Source organism: Humulus lupulus, chromosome X, assembly GCF_963169125.1.
Source record: "Humulus lupulus chromosome X, drHumLupu1.1, whole genome shotgun sequence".
NCBI classification, from domain to species: domain Eukaryota; kingdom Viridiplantae; phylum Streptophyta; class Magnoliopsida; order Rosales; family Cannabaceae; genus Humulus; species Humulus lupulus.
This window is the reverse complement of record NC_084802.1, coordinates 204288449-204305207: the sequence shown is the minus strand read 5'-3', so window position 1 is coordinate 204305207 and position 16759 is coordinate 204288449. Positions and strand designations below refer to the sequence as shown.

General features: G+C 32.6%; 1 protein-coding gene across 2 annotated transcripts in view; it reads right to left on the bottom strand.

Moving 5' to 3' along the window:
* The window catches only part of LOC133805217 (low affinity sulfate transporter 3-like), a 33793-nt gene extending 17871 nt beyond the window's left edge, over nucleotides 1-15922 (bottom strand). Inside the window, exons 1-11 of one of the 2 annotated variants that reach the window (XM_062243339.1) lie at nucleotides 15462-15919; nucleotides 15316-15364; nucleotides 14998-15205; nucleotides 14737-14914; nucleotides 14524-14589; nucleotides 14190-14420; nucleotides 13956-14082; nucleotides 13479-13765; nucleotides 12498-12694; nucleotides 11725-11822; nucleotides 4796-4872 (exon numbers count right to left, since the gene is read on the bottom strand). In XM_062243339.1, the coding sequence (XP_062099323.1) occupies nucleotides 4796-4872; nucleotides 11725-11822; nucleotides 12498-12694; nucleotides 13479-13765; nucleotides 13956-14082; nucleotides 14190-14420; nucleotides 14524-14589; nucleotides 14737-14914; nucleotides 14998-15205; nucleotides 15316-15364; nucleotides 15462-15839 (1896 nt within the window). In that variant the 5' untranslated portion in view covers nucleotides 15840-15919. Of the gene's footprint in view, nucleotides 1-4795; nucleotides 4873-11724; nucleotides 11823-12497; nucleotides 12695-13478; nucleotides 13766-13955; nucleotides 14083-14189; nucleotides 14421-14523; nucleotides 14590-14736; nucleotides 14915-14997; nucleotides 15206-15315; nucleotides 15365-15461 lie in introns of both variants that reach the window. The other variant, XM_062243341.1, reaches the window with a different exon arrangement.
* Between the last annotated feature and the right edge of the window lie 837 nt (nucleotides 15923-16759).

Here is a 16759-nt window from a genome sequence, read left to right as displayed (position 1 = left end):
GTGTGCAAAAACGTTTTTGATATATTAGCGTATGCTGATATATCGCATCTATAGGGGTTAATATATCGTCTATGATTGATACAGAAAATACGTTGACTTCGCACGAACAAAACCATGGAGGCTTGGGATTATGAGGCATGCGATAAATTGCCTATAGGGGGCGATATATCGGATCCCTTTGGCATTTTTGAAAATCTGTTGATTCAGAGCTAGAAACAGCCCTTAACAACTTGGACTTGCTCTTGAATTTTTTTGACCGTGTTCTGGGCATTTGTTGAGCAGAAAATTCAATTTTTATTCAATTGTTTATTCATTTTAAAAGGAGTTAGGTTCACTCCTTCAACTCTATAAATAGGACCTTTCACTCAATCATTTGCATCATCATTCAAGTATTCTTCAGAGCCTCCAAGCTGCTAAGTCATTATAGAGAGAAACACTAGGGTTTTGGGGTTAAAAGCTTTCCAATCTAAGTTTTTCTAAACACTTGGGAAGTAAGCTAGAGTGTGATTTTGGTATTGAGGTGTAGATCGAAGTTCTAAGCTATCTAAGGTACTTTTATCCTCGGGTTTAGTTCATTATAGTTCCTTTTATTCTTTTAATTTTCTTCCAAATCCTAACTTGTTATAATGACTTTTGGTTAGGTGTTTGATTTTCTTGAAACTTAAGGTTTTCAGTAAGTTCTTATCTTGGCGGTTTAGATCTTCTCTTCATTTTGTTTTTCATTAGGAAACTTTTGATTTTTACTGTTTGGTTTTAGGATTTTCTAATCCCGCACTTGTCTCCAATACCCAAGTTTTTGGTAAGGAAAATAAGTTAAATTTTATGTGTTATGATTATGTTTATGTGCCATATGTGTATGTAAGTGTGCATGTATATGTTTTATGTTGTAGTCGCTTGGGAAATGTAGTTGCTTAGATAGAAAATAAGCAAATCCCAAGATTTTTATCATTATTGTAGACTATAGTTGTGATTTAACCTACCTCGAATAGTAGCAAGAGGACCTAGATGGTTTATCATATACTATATTGTGTTTAACCTACCTCGAATAGTAGAAAGATGACCTAGATGGTTTCTATCACATACTACGGTAATGAGTTAATGGCCATTAATATTGTAGTCTTATGTTTTATGATTTACATTTTTACGTTGTACGTTTTATGATTTATGACATGTTTTAGTAGTTTTTTCTTAGTGGGTATTATGCTCATTCCTTTTTATTTTAGATGGTGCAGAAAAATAAGCTTGGAAGGCGGGATGGATTCATGGCATCTTTGACATGTGTATTGGGCGAGGACTAAATGAATGGACTGATGGGAACAATCGAGGATGACGTTTATGTTTTGAGTCTTTTTAATTATGTATTTATGTTTTTCAACATTTAGTGTTTGAAAAATTAATTACAGGTTTTGTTTTTCTTATGATTTTATGTAATAACAATGAGATCCCGTATTTTGGATTTTTATAATAAATTTCTATTATTTTATGCATGTATTTGGAAATAGTAGTTATTTCTTAATAGTTTTTAATGGTCTGAGATCTTTAAGTTAGTCAGGTCATTACATGGAGTATGTCTCAAGGTGTCTCACATGCCAACAAGTAAAAGCGGAACACCAAAGACTGTCTGGTTTGTTATAAAAGTTAAACATTCCATAATGGAGGTGGGAAACGATTGCTATGGACTTTGTGGTGGGGTTAACTAAGACTACAAAGTAACACGATTCAGTTTGAGTGATTATTGATAGATTCACAAAGGCAGCACACTTTGTACCTGTCAGAGCAGTGTACATAGTAGAACAATTTGTAGAGATTTATGTGCAGGAAATTGTGAGACTTCATGGAGTTCCGAAGTCGATCATTCGGTCAGAGACCCAAAATTCACGTGTAAATTATGGGAAGGATTACAGAAAGCGATGGGTACTAAGTTGAAATTTAGTGCAACATTCCACCTCCAGACAGATGGGCAAACAGAACAGACAATACAAATTGTGGAAGACATTCTTAGAGCGTGTGTATTGGACTTCGGTGGATCATGGAGCAAGTACCTTCCATTGATGGAGTTCTTGTATAATAATAGTTATTAGTCAACTATTGGGATAACAGCATACGAGAAGCTCTATGGAAGGAAATGTAGATCACCGATTCATTGGGATGAGATGGGCGAAAGTAAGTATTTAGGTCTGGAGGCGGTACGAGAAGCAAATGAAGTTGTTAATAAGATAAGGGCTTGCATGATTGCCTCACATGATCGACAAAAGAGTTATGCTTATCCTAAGCGTAGGCACGTTGATTTCCAAGTGAGAAATCATGTATTCCTCCGTGTTTCTCCTATGAAAGGAATTAAGAGATTTGGCAAGAAGGAAAGTTAAGTCCTCGATTTGTTGGGCCATTCGAGATCTTAGAGAGAATTGGGGAAGTAGCTTACAAATTAGCCATGCCTCCAGCGTTAGCAGGAGTGCATAATGTCTTCCATGTGTCCATCCAACGAAAGTATATCTCGGATCCGTCCCACATTCTTAGTTATGAGGCGTAAGATATGCATCCAGATCTATCATATGAAGAGAAGCCAATAAAGATTCTTGATAAGAAGGAAAAAGTAATATGGAATAAGACGATTGGGTTAGTCAAGGTTCTTTGGAAAAATGGCTCTACAGAAGATGCAACGTGGGAGTTGGAATCAGATACGATGGAGATATACCTAGAGTTGTTCAGGAAAATTTCGAGGATGAAATTTCTTTTTAGGAGGGGATAGTTGTTATATTTGCTTATACTAGTAAGGGTATTATAGTAATCTGCCTTGGGTCAGGGTATTATGGTAAATTGTATGTTCTTTTGTGTTTAATTATATGAGCTATAATATGAATGAATTATGGTGTATGTTATTTTATGTATTCCGTCAGGCAATCCACACATATGTTTCTTCAAGTATTAGAAAGTGTGATAGAAGTTGAGCTATGAGGGTCAAAGTAGAATTATGAGTTTTATGGTAGAAAGTGTAATTATGAGAAGTTGAAACTATTAGTTTTGACGGAAATTAAAACAAGGGGCTTAAGTAATTATTAAGGAAGAGTTAGAGGTTGGGGATAGTATGGTAAATTATTTTTATGAGATTAATTAACAATAAAATTAATAGTGGGAATTTTGCTTAGAGTTTCATACGATAGTCAGACGCTTTGGAGTAATAGTACGCGCGCGATAGAGTATCAGGTTAACAAAATCCTTCTTGATTTGAATTTTAAGGCTTGTAGATTCAAAGGAGAGCGTGAATCTTATGTTGGTTGACTAAGGATCATACAAGGGAAGTAATACTTTGAAGATTTAATATGAGAACATGAAAATTAACTCTTTGAACTATGATTGTTCAAGTTGTGGTAGATCTAGATTTTTGATAATGTTAGAGGAATTTAAATGTATTTGGGTTGATGAATGTGTATTAAAGGTTTATGATTGACTATATTAAGGTTCCAAGGGTTAGAAAAATGTAAGGATAGCTCATTTGATGATTTGGGATCAAAGTTTTGCGATTGGGGTCAATTGTTAGGTTTAATAATTGCATCTGCGATTTCCAGAAAAAGAGCTTAGTGCGACCACGCTACTAGGCTGGTTAGCCCTAGCGCTCTGTGAGCGCGTCCGCGCCCAAGCACTGGTGCAATCATGCCAGTTACCTTGAAACACAAAATTTGGAGATTTTAATGCACCCATTAGATCTAAGTTTGTACCTTTTTGGAGCTTTATGTAGTAGAGTTTTAAGACTTTCTTAAGGATATTGAGGGGATGACTTAGCCTTAAAAAGAATTTGAGTGTATCTTAATATGATTTGGTTTGGTTTGAGGTTTTAGACTTTGATATTATGTGTTATGTTTAGGCTCGCTAAGGATACTATAAGAGACATGTTAGGGTGTGTGGATCGTTGCTGCTTTTGAGATAAGAAGAGTGGACACCTGCACACATGGTGTACGCTTGACATACTTTTATGGTAGAATTTGTCTTATATGCTATGTTAATGTCAATGAATGTATATGCTAGAGTATGATTATGTTTAATAGCTTACATGTAATTGTGGTTTATGTGTTTTGTATGTATATGTGATAACTGTGTGAGATGCTTACATTTTTAAATGCATGTCTACGTTACGAAACTGCATGCTTATGATATGTTGAAATTGCATCCTTACGTTATAATGTGCTCACTGCACTTGTCCAACTCAACTTGAGCAACGATATTTCATTTTATGTTATGTTTGTCTGTATTGTTATTGATTAAATTCCTGGTTAAGCTTATGTGGTTGTGTTCTACACAATTCTTCTTGTTGGGCTTTGGCTCATAGGTACTCTGTGCTGCAGGTTAAGGCAAAAATGTGGTTACAACGCAATAAGTTGTAGAGCTTTAGCGGAGGGCGTACATGTCAAGGATGAAAGGACCATAAGAGATTGGGCCTACTAAGGAAATTTATTAAGTATTTTGGAATGATGTCTTAATTTTATTGACTGGATTAAAAGTTTGTATTATTTTACTATATTTACGATAACTACAAAACTTCAGAGTTTCATTCTTTTAAACATTTGATTTGTTGTTCACAATGGATTTTCTATAAAAAAAATGGGGTTGTTATTTCAAAACTAATTATTGTAATAGTCAGTTAACGCTTCATGAAATTGGGGCGTTACATATATGAACATTTTCTAGTAGTATAAACTACATACACTACTAGATAAAATTAAGATGGATTGCTTATGCATTATATTAATAAATAATATATATTGATATGATATTAGTATCATAAGATGTATAGCCTTACTCCTATTCCATGCAAAAGCAAATTTTTGTGAAGTTCTTCTAGTGCGGAAATTCCCGAAGTGTCAATATTCATCACGACTTGTGTACAAATAAACAAGAAAATAAAAAATTGGTATTAGTCATGTATACATTATGCAATAAATATTATGATGGTTCTATATACATTAGTGGACCATAAATTTTACTTTATCCCGTCCTTAATGAAAATTTAATAATTGAATTCAATGTATTAAATATATATAATATATAAATAAAGGTTAACATTTCTTAAAAAAAAACATAAAAATTTGTGGTAAAAGTAATCTGGACAAAAGTTGTTATAACTATCCTAACTGGTTAGAAAGTTAGTTAAAAATTCTGTTTCACAACTATCATTTTGTTCAGCTATGTTTTTAAACCTTTTCTTGAGTTGTAATCGGTACTGATTTTGATTTCATTTAGACTAACTAAGAGTTTGGTTTAGAGAGAAATCAATTGAGAGAGAGAGTAATATTGAGAGACATTGTAAGGGAGAAATGTATTATCTCATGGGAGTGAGTCTTTTGGGCCTGAGAAGATTAAGAGTGCAGAGAGAAATTTTCTTGTAGATTGCTTGAAGAACATATCATGCTTGTAATAGAGTTGATACATGACAATAATTGTAAAATCCTTTATTGGCATTTTTGATAATTATGACAAAATTAATTAAAAGGATATTTTCGAAATTAGTAGTTTCCTCTTTTGTAATATTTTGTGGTGAATTTCGAAAATGGGTAGTTACTTGTTTTGTAATATTCAGATTTTTATTTATGTGTTAATAAAATAAATATATATTTTCCTATAAAAGAATATCTTTTTCTTGAATTGGAAAATTATTATTTATTTTTATTTATCTGAATTGGTTACCCAGAAAACGTGTACAGCTTGCAATAATAAAGGATATATTGTTTCCTTATTTATTTAAGGAAGCTGGGTTGAAAATCTGTCCAGGTTCAATGAATCTGTTTGAACGGATTGCCAGTCTGTTTGAACAGATTCTGACTTTCCTGATTTGGAAGATTTTCCATTTATGGGCTGTTTGATTTCTGATTTGTTTTCCACAACCTAAAGGGATTCAAAACAGTATATAATCATCCTTAGGTCGTTGGTTTTTGATCATCTCTCTTGGTGTATTATTTTCCAAATATTTTTCAAGTTTTAGAGAGACTTTTTGTTATGTGAAGAACTTGAGTCCAGCAAGTTCTTAGTGGTTTATTACAGTGTACTTCTGTATTGTTTTCTTTGTGTTAATTGTGCAGGTTGAACACACTTGGACATTGGTCATCAAGCTTCGGGAGAAGTCTTGTTCGTGAGTCACTTTTCGGGAGGAAAAGTGCAAGTGTTATGATTTGAAGGGAATTCAAGATCTTAGCACTTCAGAAATTTGATTAGGAGTTTAGATTACAACAGTTGCGACAAATTCAAGAGGGAATCTTTATTTGTATAAGTCAATTTGGTTTTGTAATCGTTTAGATATTCTTCTAATAAATTTAATTCTTTGGGCGTGGCCTCGTGGACTAGTAGCAATCTGCAAAGATTGCTGATACCACGTAAAAATTCGTGTGTTCTTTATTTTATGTTCGTTTTTATCTTCTGGTCACAAATTGTTTAAACATATCTGGTTTCTGTTCAAACAGTCTTTGTATCTGTTTAAACATTTCTGTAACAGTTCAACAATTAATTATTTAATTTGAATAATTAAGTTGGTAATCATAAAAAACGGAATTTCAATAATGAACCTCAAGGGGAACTAGATGTAGGCCTTCAAGTTAGTTGAACCAGTATAAAAACTGGTGTTGCTCTTCCTTTACTGCATTTTATTTTTCTTTTTGATTAGTTTGTGTTTCCTGTATTGCCATTAATTGTTTTGTTGTTTTAAGTTTTGATTCTTGATTAATTTCTTTGAGTTGTGTTGTTAATTTACAAAAGCAGTACCAGAGATTAGGTTTGGAACGAAGAAGGAACTCAAAGTTTTGAAGAAAAGTTCAAGAATCTTGGAAAGAAAACAATATGGGTTCAACATATGCAAGATTTGATCTTAAGAAATTTGATGGCATGGGTGATTTCAGTTTGTGGAAGGAAAATATGATGGCCATCTTGATGTATTAGAAACTTGATGGTGCATTGATCAGTGAGGCAAAAGATGCAAAGGAAGGAGATCCAGATAAGGAGGAGGAGAATGAATTGACAACAAAACAAGCAAGATCTGCCATAGTAATGAATCTTTCTGCCAATGTCCTAAGGCAGGTTGTAGGAGAAAAATCAGATTCGGGGTTATGGACTAAGCTTGAACAACTTTTCACGGCTAAGCCAACACCATAAAAAATCTTCTTGAAAGGAAAACTCTATGGGTTCAAGGTGAATGAAAGTACATCACTTGAGCATAATTTTGATGAGATGAACAAGATTGTTCTTGTAACTGCCAACATGGGAGAGAACATTAAAGAAGAGGATCAAGCTGTAATTTTACTCAACAACCTGCATGATCAGTTCAAAGAAACGAGGACAATGATCATGTATAGCCGAGACACCTTAGTTATTGAAGATGTGTTGAGCACTCTTTGGTCCAGAGATGCAGAAATGACTTGGGAAAAAGGAGTCAAACAATAAAGAAATAATGAGAGTCTCATAGTTAGAGGTAGACAACCAAAAAGACATCTCTCTAAAGGTCATTCGAAGGATAGAAGCCATTCAAGATTCAATCATAGATCAAGTTCAAGACCGAAAGAGACTAGAAAATGTCATCATTCTGGGAAAGTTGGGCATCTAATAAGAAATTGCTGGGAATTAAAGAAAATGAAAAAGAAAGATGAAAGCAAGACATCTCAAGATGATGAAACTACTGGGGATAAATACTACAGCTCTGATGGAGGCCTTTTAACTGTAGCTCTTAATAGAAATATTGATGAATGGATTCTAGAGAGTGTTTGTACATACCACATGTGTCCTATAAGGAATGTTTCATGGAACTACAAGAAACTCAAGGAGGAAGTTGATGGGAAATGATCAACAGTGCAAAGTTATAGGAATCGGTTGAGTAGCTATTAAGGGCTCATATGGTACAGTAAAAGCTCTTAATAAAATAAGGTATATTCTAGATTTGAAGAGGATTTTGATCTCATTGGGAGCACTTGATGATGAAGGCTATGACTACAAAATCAGCTATGGAATGATGAGGATTACAAAAGGCTCATTAGTGGTTTTTAAAGGTACCAAGAAACATGGATTGTATGTTCTAGATGACACCATTGTCCCACCACCACAAGCAGCGTTTGTCAAGCATAATAGTGTAGATTCTAAACTGTGGCATCTTAGAATGGGACACATGAGTGAAGCAGGCCTAATGGATCTTTCAAAACAAGGTTTATTGTCAAATTATAAACATGGTAACTTACCTTTTAGTGAAGTTTGTGTTCAGGGCAGGCAACATAGACTCAAATTTAGTCATAGCAACTATAAAGCTAAGAGGATTCTGGGATATGTCCATTCAGATCTGTGGGGTGCAGGTAGAACAACCACTCAAGGAGGTAACCAATATTTTCTGTCAATTGAGGATGACTACAATAGAAAGTTTGGGTTTATTTACTCAAACATAAAAGTGAGTGTCTAGAAAAATTTTAAATTTGGAAAACACTTGTTGAAAATCAAACTGGTTGTAAAATCAAAACTTTTAAGCAAATAATGGACTTGAGTTTATAAACCAAGAATTTGATAATTTATGCATGACTTTTGGTTTACAAAGGCATAGAACAGTGATTAATACACCACAACAAAATGACATTGCAGAAAGAATGAATAGGACATTATTAAACAAAGTGAGATGTCTATTAATTAAATATGGATTAAAGAAAGCCTACTGGGGTAAGGCTTTATATATTGCCTGTTATCTTATAAATCGAAGTCCAAATAGAGTTATTGAAAATAAAACCGCTGAAGAACGGTGGACTGGGAAGCCACCATCTCTGTCCCGCTGAAGGGTTTTCAGATATGCAACATATGTGCATCAGGTTGATGATAAGCTTGGTAAAAGATCCATTAAATATGTTTTTCTAGGCTATCCAACAGTTGTTAAATGATATAGGTTGTTATCTATTGAAACACTTAAGACAATTACTAGTAGAGATGTCACCTTTAATGAATTAATTTTTCATTTTAAAAAAAATGAGGAAGGTACTTCTTGTGATGATGCAGGTCAGCAGGTTACACATAAAGATACAACTCATTTTGAGGTGGAAATAACTCAAGATGAAATTTCAAGTGAAGATCGAAGCGTTGGAGAAACCAGAGCACTAGAAAGTTTTCAAGATGAAGATTTAGATGACTACCAACTAGCCAGAGATAGAACTAGAAGAGAAATAGGGCCACCAACAAGATATGGAGAAGCTGATATCATGGCTATGAAAAATCTGCCAGGAACTGAACCAGGATGTTCCAAAGAAGCTATTAAGAGCAAAGGTGCACATAAATGGAAGCTAGCCATGGAAGAGGAAATAAAGTCTCTAAGAATTAAAAACACTTGGATTCTAGTGAAAAAACCAAAAAGGCAAAAAGTAATCGACTGTAGGTGTATTTACAACCTCAAAGATGGGGTTGATGCATCAAATCCGAAGAAGTATAAAGCTAGGCTAGTAGCAAAAGGATTTACTCACATAGAAGGCATTTACTACTCATAAATTTTCTCACTAGTTATTAAGATGAAGACAGTGAGGATGATGTTAGCATTGGATGTGCAATTTGACTAGGAAGTTGAGCAAATGGATGTAAAAATGACTTTCTTAAATGGAAGACTAGAAGAAGTGACATACATGGAGCAACCTGAAGGTTATGAGGTAAAATCTCAAGCCCTAGATCTTGTATGCTTACTTAAAATATCTTTATATGGGCTGAAACAATCGCCTAGACAATGGTATAAAAGGTTCAACTCTATGGTTACAGAAGTGGGGTACAATAGATCAGCATATCACACATGTTTGTACTATACAGATTTAGATTCAGCTGCACAAACATACATTCCTATTAATCTAAGTAGATGACATGTTAGTTAAGGGCAAGGACTACAATAAGATCTGAAAACTTAACAATGTTCTAAAGAGTGAATTCAAAATTAAGGACATAGGAGCAGCTAGAAAGATACTTGGTATTGGCATACTAAGGGATCAAACAGGACAAAAGCTTGTTCTATCTCAGAAGCAATATTTCAGATCAGTTGTGAACAAGTTCAAAATGATAGAAGCTAAATATGTAAGTGTTCCTCTAGGTAGACACTTTGATTTGTCTGCTGATCACTCACCCACAACGGAGGCTGAGAAGAAGGAAGTGTCAAAAGTAGCATACGCAGAAGCTATTAAGAGTGTTATGTATGCGATGATTAGTACCAGAACAGATATTGCACACTCAGTAAGTATTTTGAGTCGGTTCATGTCCAATCCAGGAAAGGAACATTGGAAAGGAGTTAAGTGGGCTTCTCGGGTATTTAAAAGCAACTTTGGTTTAGTGTTTAAAAAGGCAGGAACAAAAGTGCATCTTGAAGGGTATGTGGATGTTGATTATGCCTCAAACAAAGACACAATAAGATCGCTGACTTCCTGTAGTTTTCTTCTAAACAACTGCTACATTTCCTGAAAGTCTCACCTCCAACCAATAGTATCATTGTCTGCTACTGAATCAAAATTTATAGCCACCACCGAGACATTCAAAGAAGCAACATGGTTGAGACTATTTTGGATACGAGACAAGAGTGGAGCAGGTGAAGTTGAGCCAAAAAAGTGCCAAGCGAAGATAATGCAGCAAATGTTGACATTAAAGTTTTGCCTATTCATAAGTTTCAACATTGTTTGAAACTTATGACCATTGGAATAAGTTAAAACTTAAGACTCCCTTAAGGTATCATCAACAATTATGTTTGGATTAAGGTAGAATTTGTGGTGAAAATAATCCAAACAAAATTCGCTATAACTATCCTAACTAGTGAGAAAGTTAGTTAAAAATTCTATTTCACAACTGTCATTCTTTTAAGCTATGTATTTAAACATTTTCTTAAGTTGTAATCGGTACTGATTTTTATTTCAATTAGAGTAACTAAGAGTTTAGTTTAGAGAGAAATCAATTAAGAGAGAAAGAGTGATCTTGAGAGACATTGTAAGAGAGAAGTGTATTCTCTCATGGGAATGAGTCTATTGGGTCTTAGAAGAACAAGAGTGCATAGAGAAATTTTCTTGTGGATTGCTTGAAGAACATATCAAGCTTGTAACAGAGTTGATACACTGCAATAATGAACCTTAAGGAAAACAGGATGTTGGCCAACATTCAAGTTGGTTGAACTAGTATAAGAACTGGTGTTGCTCTTCCTTTACTGCATTTTATTTTTGTGTTTGATTAGTTTGTGTTTGTTGTACTGCGATTAATTGTTTTGTTGTTTCAAGTTTGATTATTGATTAATTGCTTTGAGTTGTGTTATTAATTTACAACAAAATTACATGTAAATTTAAACTAAAAAAATATCAGCAAGAGCATAATAAGAAATATTTTCATATAAATGACTAGAATGTAAGAACAATAATTTTTCTTCTCGAAAAAATTATATACCTTTTTGGGTCTGTCAATAGTTTTATATACCTTTTTTTTTCGCCTTTCACATTTTCTTTATAAACATATAAATAATTTAAAATTTAATAATTTTTTATTTATTTCATGTAGAATCAAAATCATGAATAAAATCATTATATTCTTCAATATTAAGATGTATAGTTTTTTTCTTAAGAATAATAACCTAATTAATACACAACTAATATATATACGCTGGGAAAGGTGGGCTAAAAAGTATTTTTTTTCTTCAAGATTTAATAAAATATTTATGTCAATAATATATTTGGTAACAATATTAATGTAGTTAGTATTAATACTAAGACTTACTGGACAAATCAAGGATAACTACTTGAACTCTTTCCTTTACACGAGTCGACTCTTCTGTACCATTATTTTCCTCTTCTTCTTTCACCCATCTCATTATCCTAATAAACCAATCCATACATAATCAATGTCTACGAGGCAATTAATAGTATTATTGACAAAATGTATTAATGGTAAATTATAATCTAAAAAAAAAATAAAAAAAAAATGTGTAGATAACAAAAATGATCAATTTTAACAGTTTTTTAACTTTAATAAAATATTACAAATATTTAACGAAATATAATTTTGTTAAAAATAAATATTTATTAATTATATTAATATAAATTTAAATATTATAAAATATCATTATTATAATTATATATAGTACATAGTCTTAATTTTTATTAAATAAAGAAAACATTTGTTTATTACTTAATGTAACTACATAAGAAATTGGAATAAAATTTATCTTTCATGAAAAATAAATAAATTTATTCTCCAATCATAAATGTGTGATTTAAATAATATTGTAAATGTCTTAACATTAAATAATATAGTTTATGATCTAGAATGTTATTATATATATATATATATTTTTTAAAAATCATAAACAATGATTAGATTTAATATTTTTTTTGATATATTTATGTCATTTTTATATATATATATATAATATTTTTATTTATTTAAAATTTAATGGACAAACATCAAAATTTAATAAATATATTTAATAATCTTTTTAAATAAAGCCAATCAAATGCGATTTCACCTGCTATATAACGTACAACACGTACCTTTGTCTTACGAAATTAGCATTAGCAAAACAAAGTAAGGCAGTGTTGACGCTGATGGTCAAGATGCCCGGTGGAGCTTTTGTAGCCATTGGATATTGGGTGATTTCACAGAACATATCTGTTCTTGGAATTCTCCCAATCAACTCCACCCCTGGTCGAATTGCATGTAATAATATCTTTCCAAAAGATATGCTTATCTGCATATATAAACCAATTAACATCAATTACTAACACTTAATCACACTATTCGAATAACTTAAATTTACTGCTCTTCTTATCTATAAAAGTTATTCCCATGGTAAAAGTGCAAATGCTACTGGACAAGTGATATGGGACCCAGATCATATTGCGCTTATGGTGATGCTGATGCTCATGCATCTGTATACAAAAACTTTTTTTTTATTTATTTTTCTTTTGGGAAATTTCAAAGTAGACCCATGATATATCAGAATATATATAGGGGCAATAGAGCTAAGAAGTAAGTGGTGGATATAACGTCTGTACAGAGAGAATGGGATGGGTTGGCCTGACCAGTCCCTCTACTTTTGGAAGGTAATAGGCCTATGAACTTTTATACATACATACATACATATATAAATTTATCTAAAAAGCTAAGAATCCACTAAAGAGAAATTGATCAGGACTGGACCAAAATAATTTCAATGCTCAATTATGAGATGCGGAGCCCATCTCCACCACTCACATACCAAATATAACACATTAAACATAAATATACATCAGAAACATAATAATATATCAATCATCAATTTAAATAAGCCTACCCACATTATAATTTTATACGTAACAACAATATATATATATATATATATATATAATTGATTTTATATGTAATGTGTCCAAACCCTAAATTTGTCGCTTTACTTGAGATCATAACAAGTTGCGTAATGGGGTTCTATGATCATGTCACTATTTTATTTTTCCAATAATTAGTAAGATATAATAAATAAATAATTATAATACCGCAATTAGTAGACCGATCTCAACTGAGGCGAACAAAACACCAAAGAAAGCACCAATGCAAGCGAGGAAATCTAGTTTGTCAACTTTCCAGATATGAAGGGCTTCGTTAATGTCAATGAGACCAGGAAGAGCTGAGAGAATGATAGAAGCCAGGATCGCCGTGGGAGTGTAGTACAAGAGCTTTGTTAGCAATTCTAGTGACAAAATCACAGTTATGGCCATTACTATATTGGACACCACTGTTTGACACCCTGCGCTGAAGTTCACTGCTGTTCTTGAGAACGAGCCTGTATATTAATATATATCTGTATCAGAGTTTATTAACAAACATCTCAGTCTTAGAAACTCATTAATTAATCAGTAAAATTTTTTTTTTATTATTTTTTTTCTTTAATGGGTTAAAAATTATATAGCTATAATAACAAAAAGCTTATAAGTGTGGGTGTTATATATATATATATATATATATATACTTACCAGTAGCCACATAGCATGAAGTAAGAGATCCTGCAACGTTCATAAAACCCATGGCTACCATTTCTGTGTTACCATCGAGATGGTATCCTTTAATGGAAGCAAAAGATCGACCCACAGCGATTGCCTCCTGATAGTTCACATGTTCAATAATTGATATATATATTTATATATATATATATATATAAAAATTATAATAAGAGAATAATTAATTCATTCATTAATTCATTAACTCACGGTGAGAGCAATGATAGCACAAATGAGTCCTGTTTTGGCAGCTTGTGCCACATGTGGACCCGTGAGCTGTAGTTTTGTAGCAGAGATTGGATTAATGCCTGCATCGATGTGTTTTACTATATTCACTCCATGCTTATCAGCTTTTGTTAAGTACACTATTAGAGTGGATAATACAACTGATATTAAAGGTCCTATTGCTGGCAACCAGAAGAGTTTTTTATTTCTTCTACCCTGCACATAAATATTAATCATTAAGCTTATTAATTAAAAATAAATAAATAATAAGATATTAATAAGGTATTGTTATGATGATCAATTTATTATAATCACTTACAACATGTCTGGCAATTAGGAGAAAAATCAGGAATGAACAACCGAGGACAAAGTTCAAAGGGTGCCACTGTAGTTTTAAGAAAAAAGGAAAAGGAAAATAAAAAACTCAATTTATCAGAGTAAGATCGAGTAACCAGTTAATGTTTGCTTCCCTCATATATAAATATATATGTACGTAATATATACATAGTAAATGAGAGAGAGTAGTACTTACTGGCTCGTGCAATAGTGATCTGAAAACGGATTTCAACACAGAGACCACATCAGTTTTGGTAGTAAAGTGAGTAATCCCAAGTAGACCCTTAAGTTGTTGAAGACCAATAACGATGGCTGCTCCGGCCATGAATCCCACAATTGCAGCATGAGAAAGAAAGTCCACCAGAAAACCCAATCTGTGTAAAAGTAGTAAACATGTATAATTATTAGACATTATTAATATAATATACTATTTAAGATCAGAATTATTAATTAATACCTAAAGAATCCAAAGGAAGCTTGGAAAACCCCTGTAAAGAAGGTGACAGTGAAAACAAGCTTGGTGTAGGCTACAGGGTCAGTTGCAGGGTCTTGAATCTCCGGAACCAAAGAGGATATTAGTAATGAAACCACAGCTACTGGTCCTATGGCTAGATCTCTTGAGCTCCCCATTAGTGCATAAATTAGAGGTGGGACAACGCTTGTGTCTGTATCATAATACCATTATATATAATATATTAACAGGAATATATATATATATATATCAACAAAATTGATTGTTATGAAGTGAAAATGCAGAGGCCATTATAAAACTTACAGAGGCCGTACTGTGGATCAAGCTTTGCTAGATTTGCATATCCTATGCTCTACAAAAGAAGATGTACACATAAATTAATATGTTATATACATACACATATTATACATACATATATAATATGTGTAGGAATTTGAGTATAGTAGCACCTGAGGAATGCTAAGACTAGCCAGAGTTAAACCAGACATGAAGTCATTTTTGAACATAGACAACTTGTAATGCCTTCCCCATCGGAGGATGGGAAAAAGAGTCAGAAGGAACGAAGAACAATGGTTAATATTTTTGGTATGAATATTTTCTTTTTTCTTGGAACACAGAGGCTCTTTGATTGTTGAAAGAAGCTCATGCCAGAAGGTTGGAGGATCAGGAGTGTTGAGGACCATCTGATCAGATGATGTTTTGATCTGATGATGATGATGATCAGTTGTACGATTACTAAGAGCAGCGTCGTCATTGGCTATATCGAGCTGCTGAAGCTCCATTATTACGCCAAATGTATTATTAGTCTCGCTTTGAAGTGAACCCATATGGCTGCAAAAGTTTTGAAATGTTTGGGAGACTACTTGTGACTGAACTTTTGCTGTTTATATATGCGTTAAGAATTTGATGGAGCTAGTTAATCTATCTCTCTCTCTCTCTCTCTATATATATATATATAAATTGTACATCAAACTAATGGGATTATCCATATGTATTAGAGTCCCACATGGAATATAATACTAGAAATACAATATCCTTGATAGGTTTTAAGTTGGGAAACAATCTTTTATTATTACTGTTTAACAAGTTTAGTCTAAAGATATCTATTAATGAAATGAATTTTTGGATATATCCGAAAAAAATTCAAATTTTGAGAGAGAAACATTTGTTATAGTGAGGATGGCAATTGTATTGTTATAATTAAAATTTTCATCTATTTAAAACTGAAATGTATTTTTCCAAAAATATAAAAAAAAAAAAAAAAAGCGTTTGATTTAAAAATTAAAATGCATCATTCATAGTATATATATAAATTACAACATAAAAATGTCAAACTATATCCTAATGTTAAAAGAAAAGAATTATAGCACATGCACCCGCCACTAGTATATATATAAATGCAGGAAATAATGTTTTATTATTATTATAGAATGGAAACCAAGCTCTATAATATATTTAGTTTTTATATTTAGCTAAATATAGGCTGGTTTATTTCTTATTAGAATTTCTGTAATTATGTTAGGATATTTTCTATTCATTACTAAAATTCTTCGTATAGAAGTCTAATTTCCACATGGTATCAGTGCCATCCCTCTAAACCCAAAAATTTCAAAAAAATTTCAGCCTTCTTTACCTCATGGCTTCTCTACCTGATGCTACCCTTCCAAAACAAACCACCCCCACTGTTTCCATCACCTCTGATGATACTTCAGTCGATTCTTCTATCATCAAAGCTCCCTCTGATGCC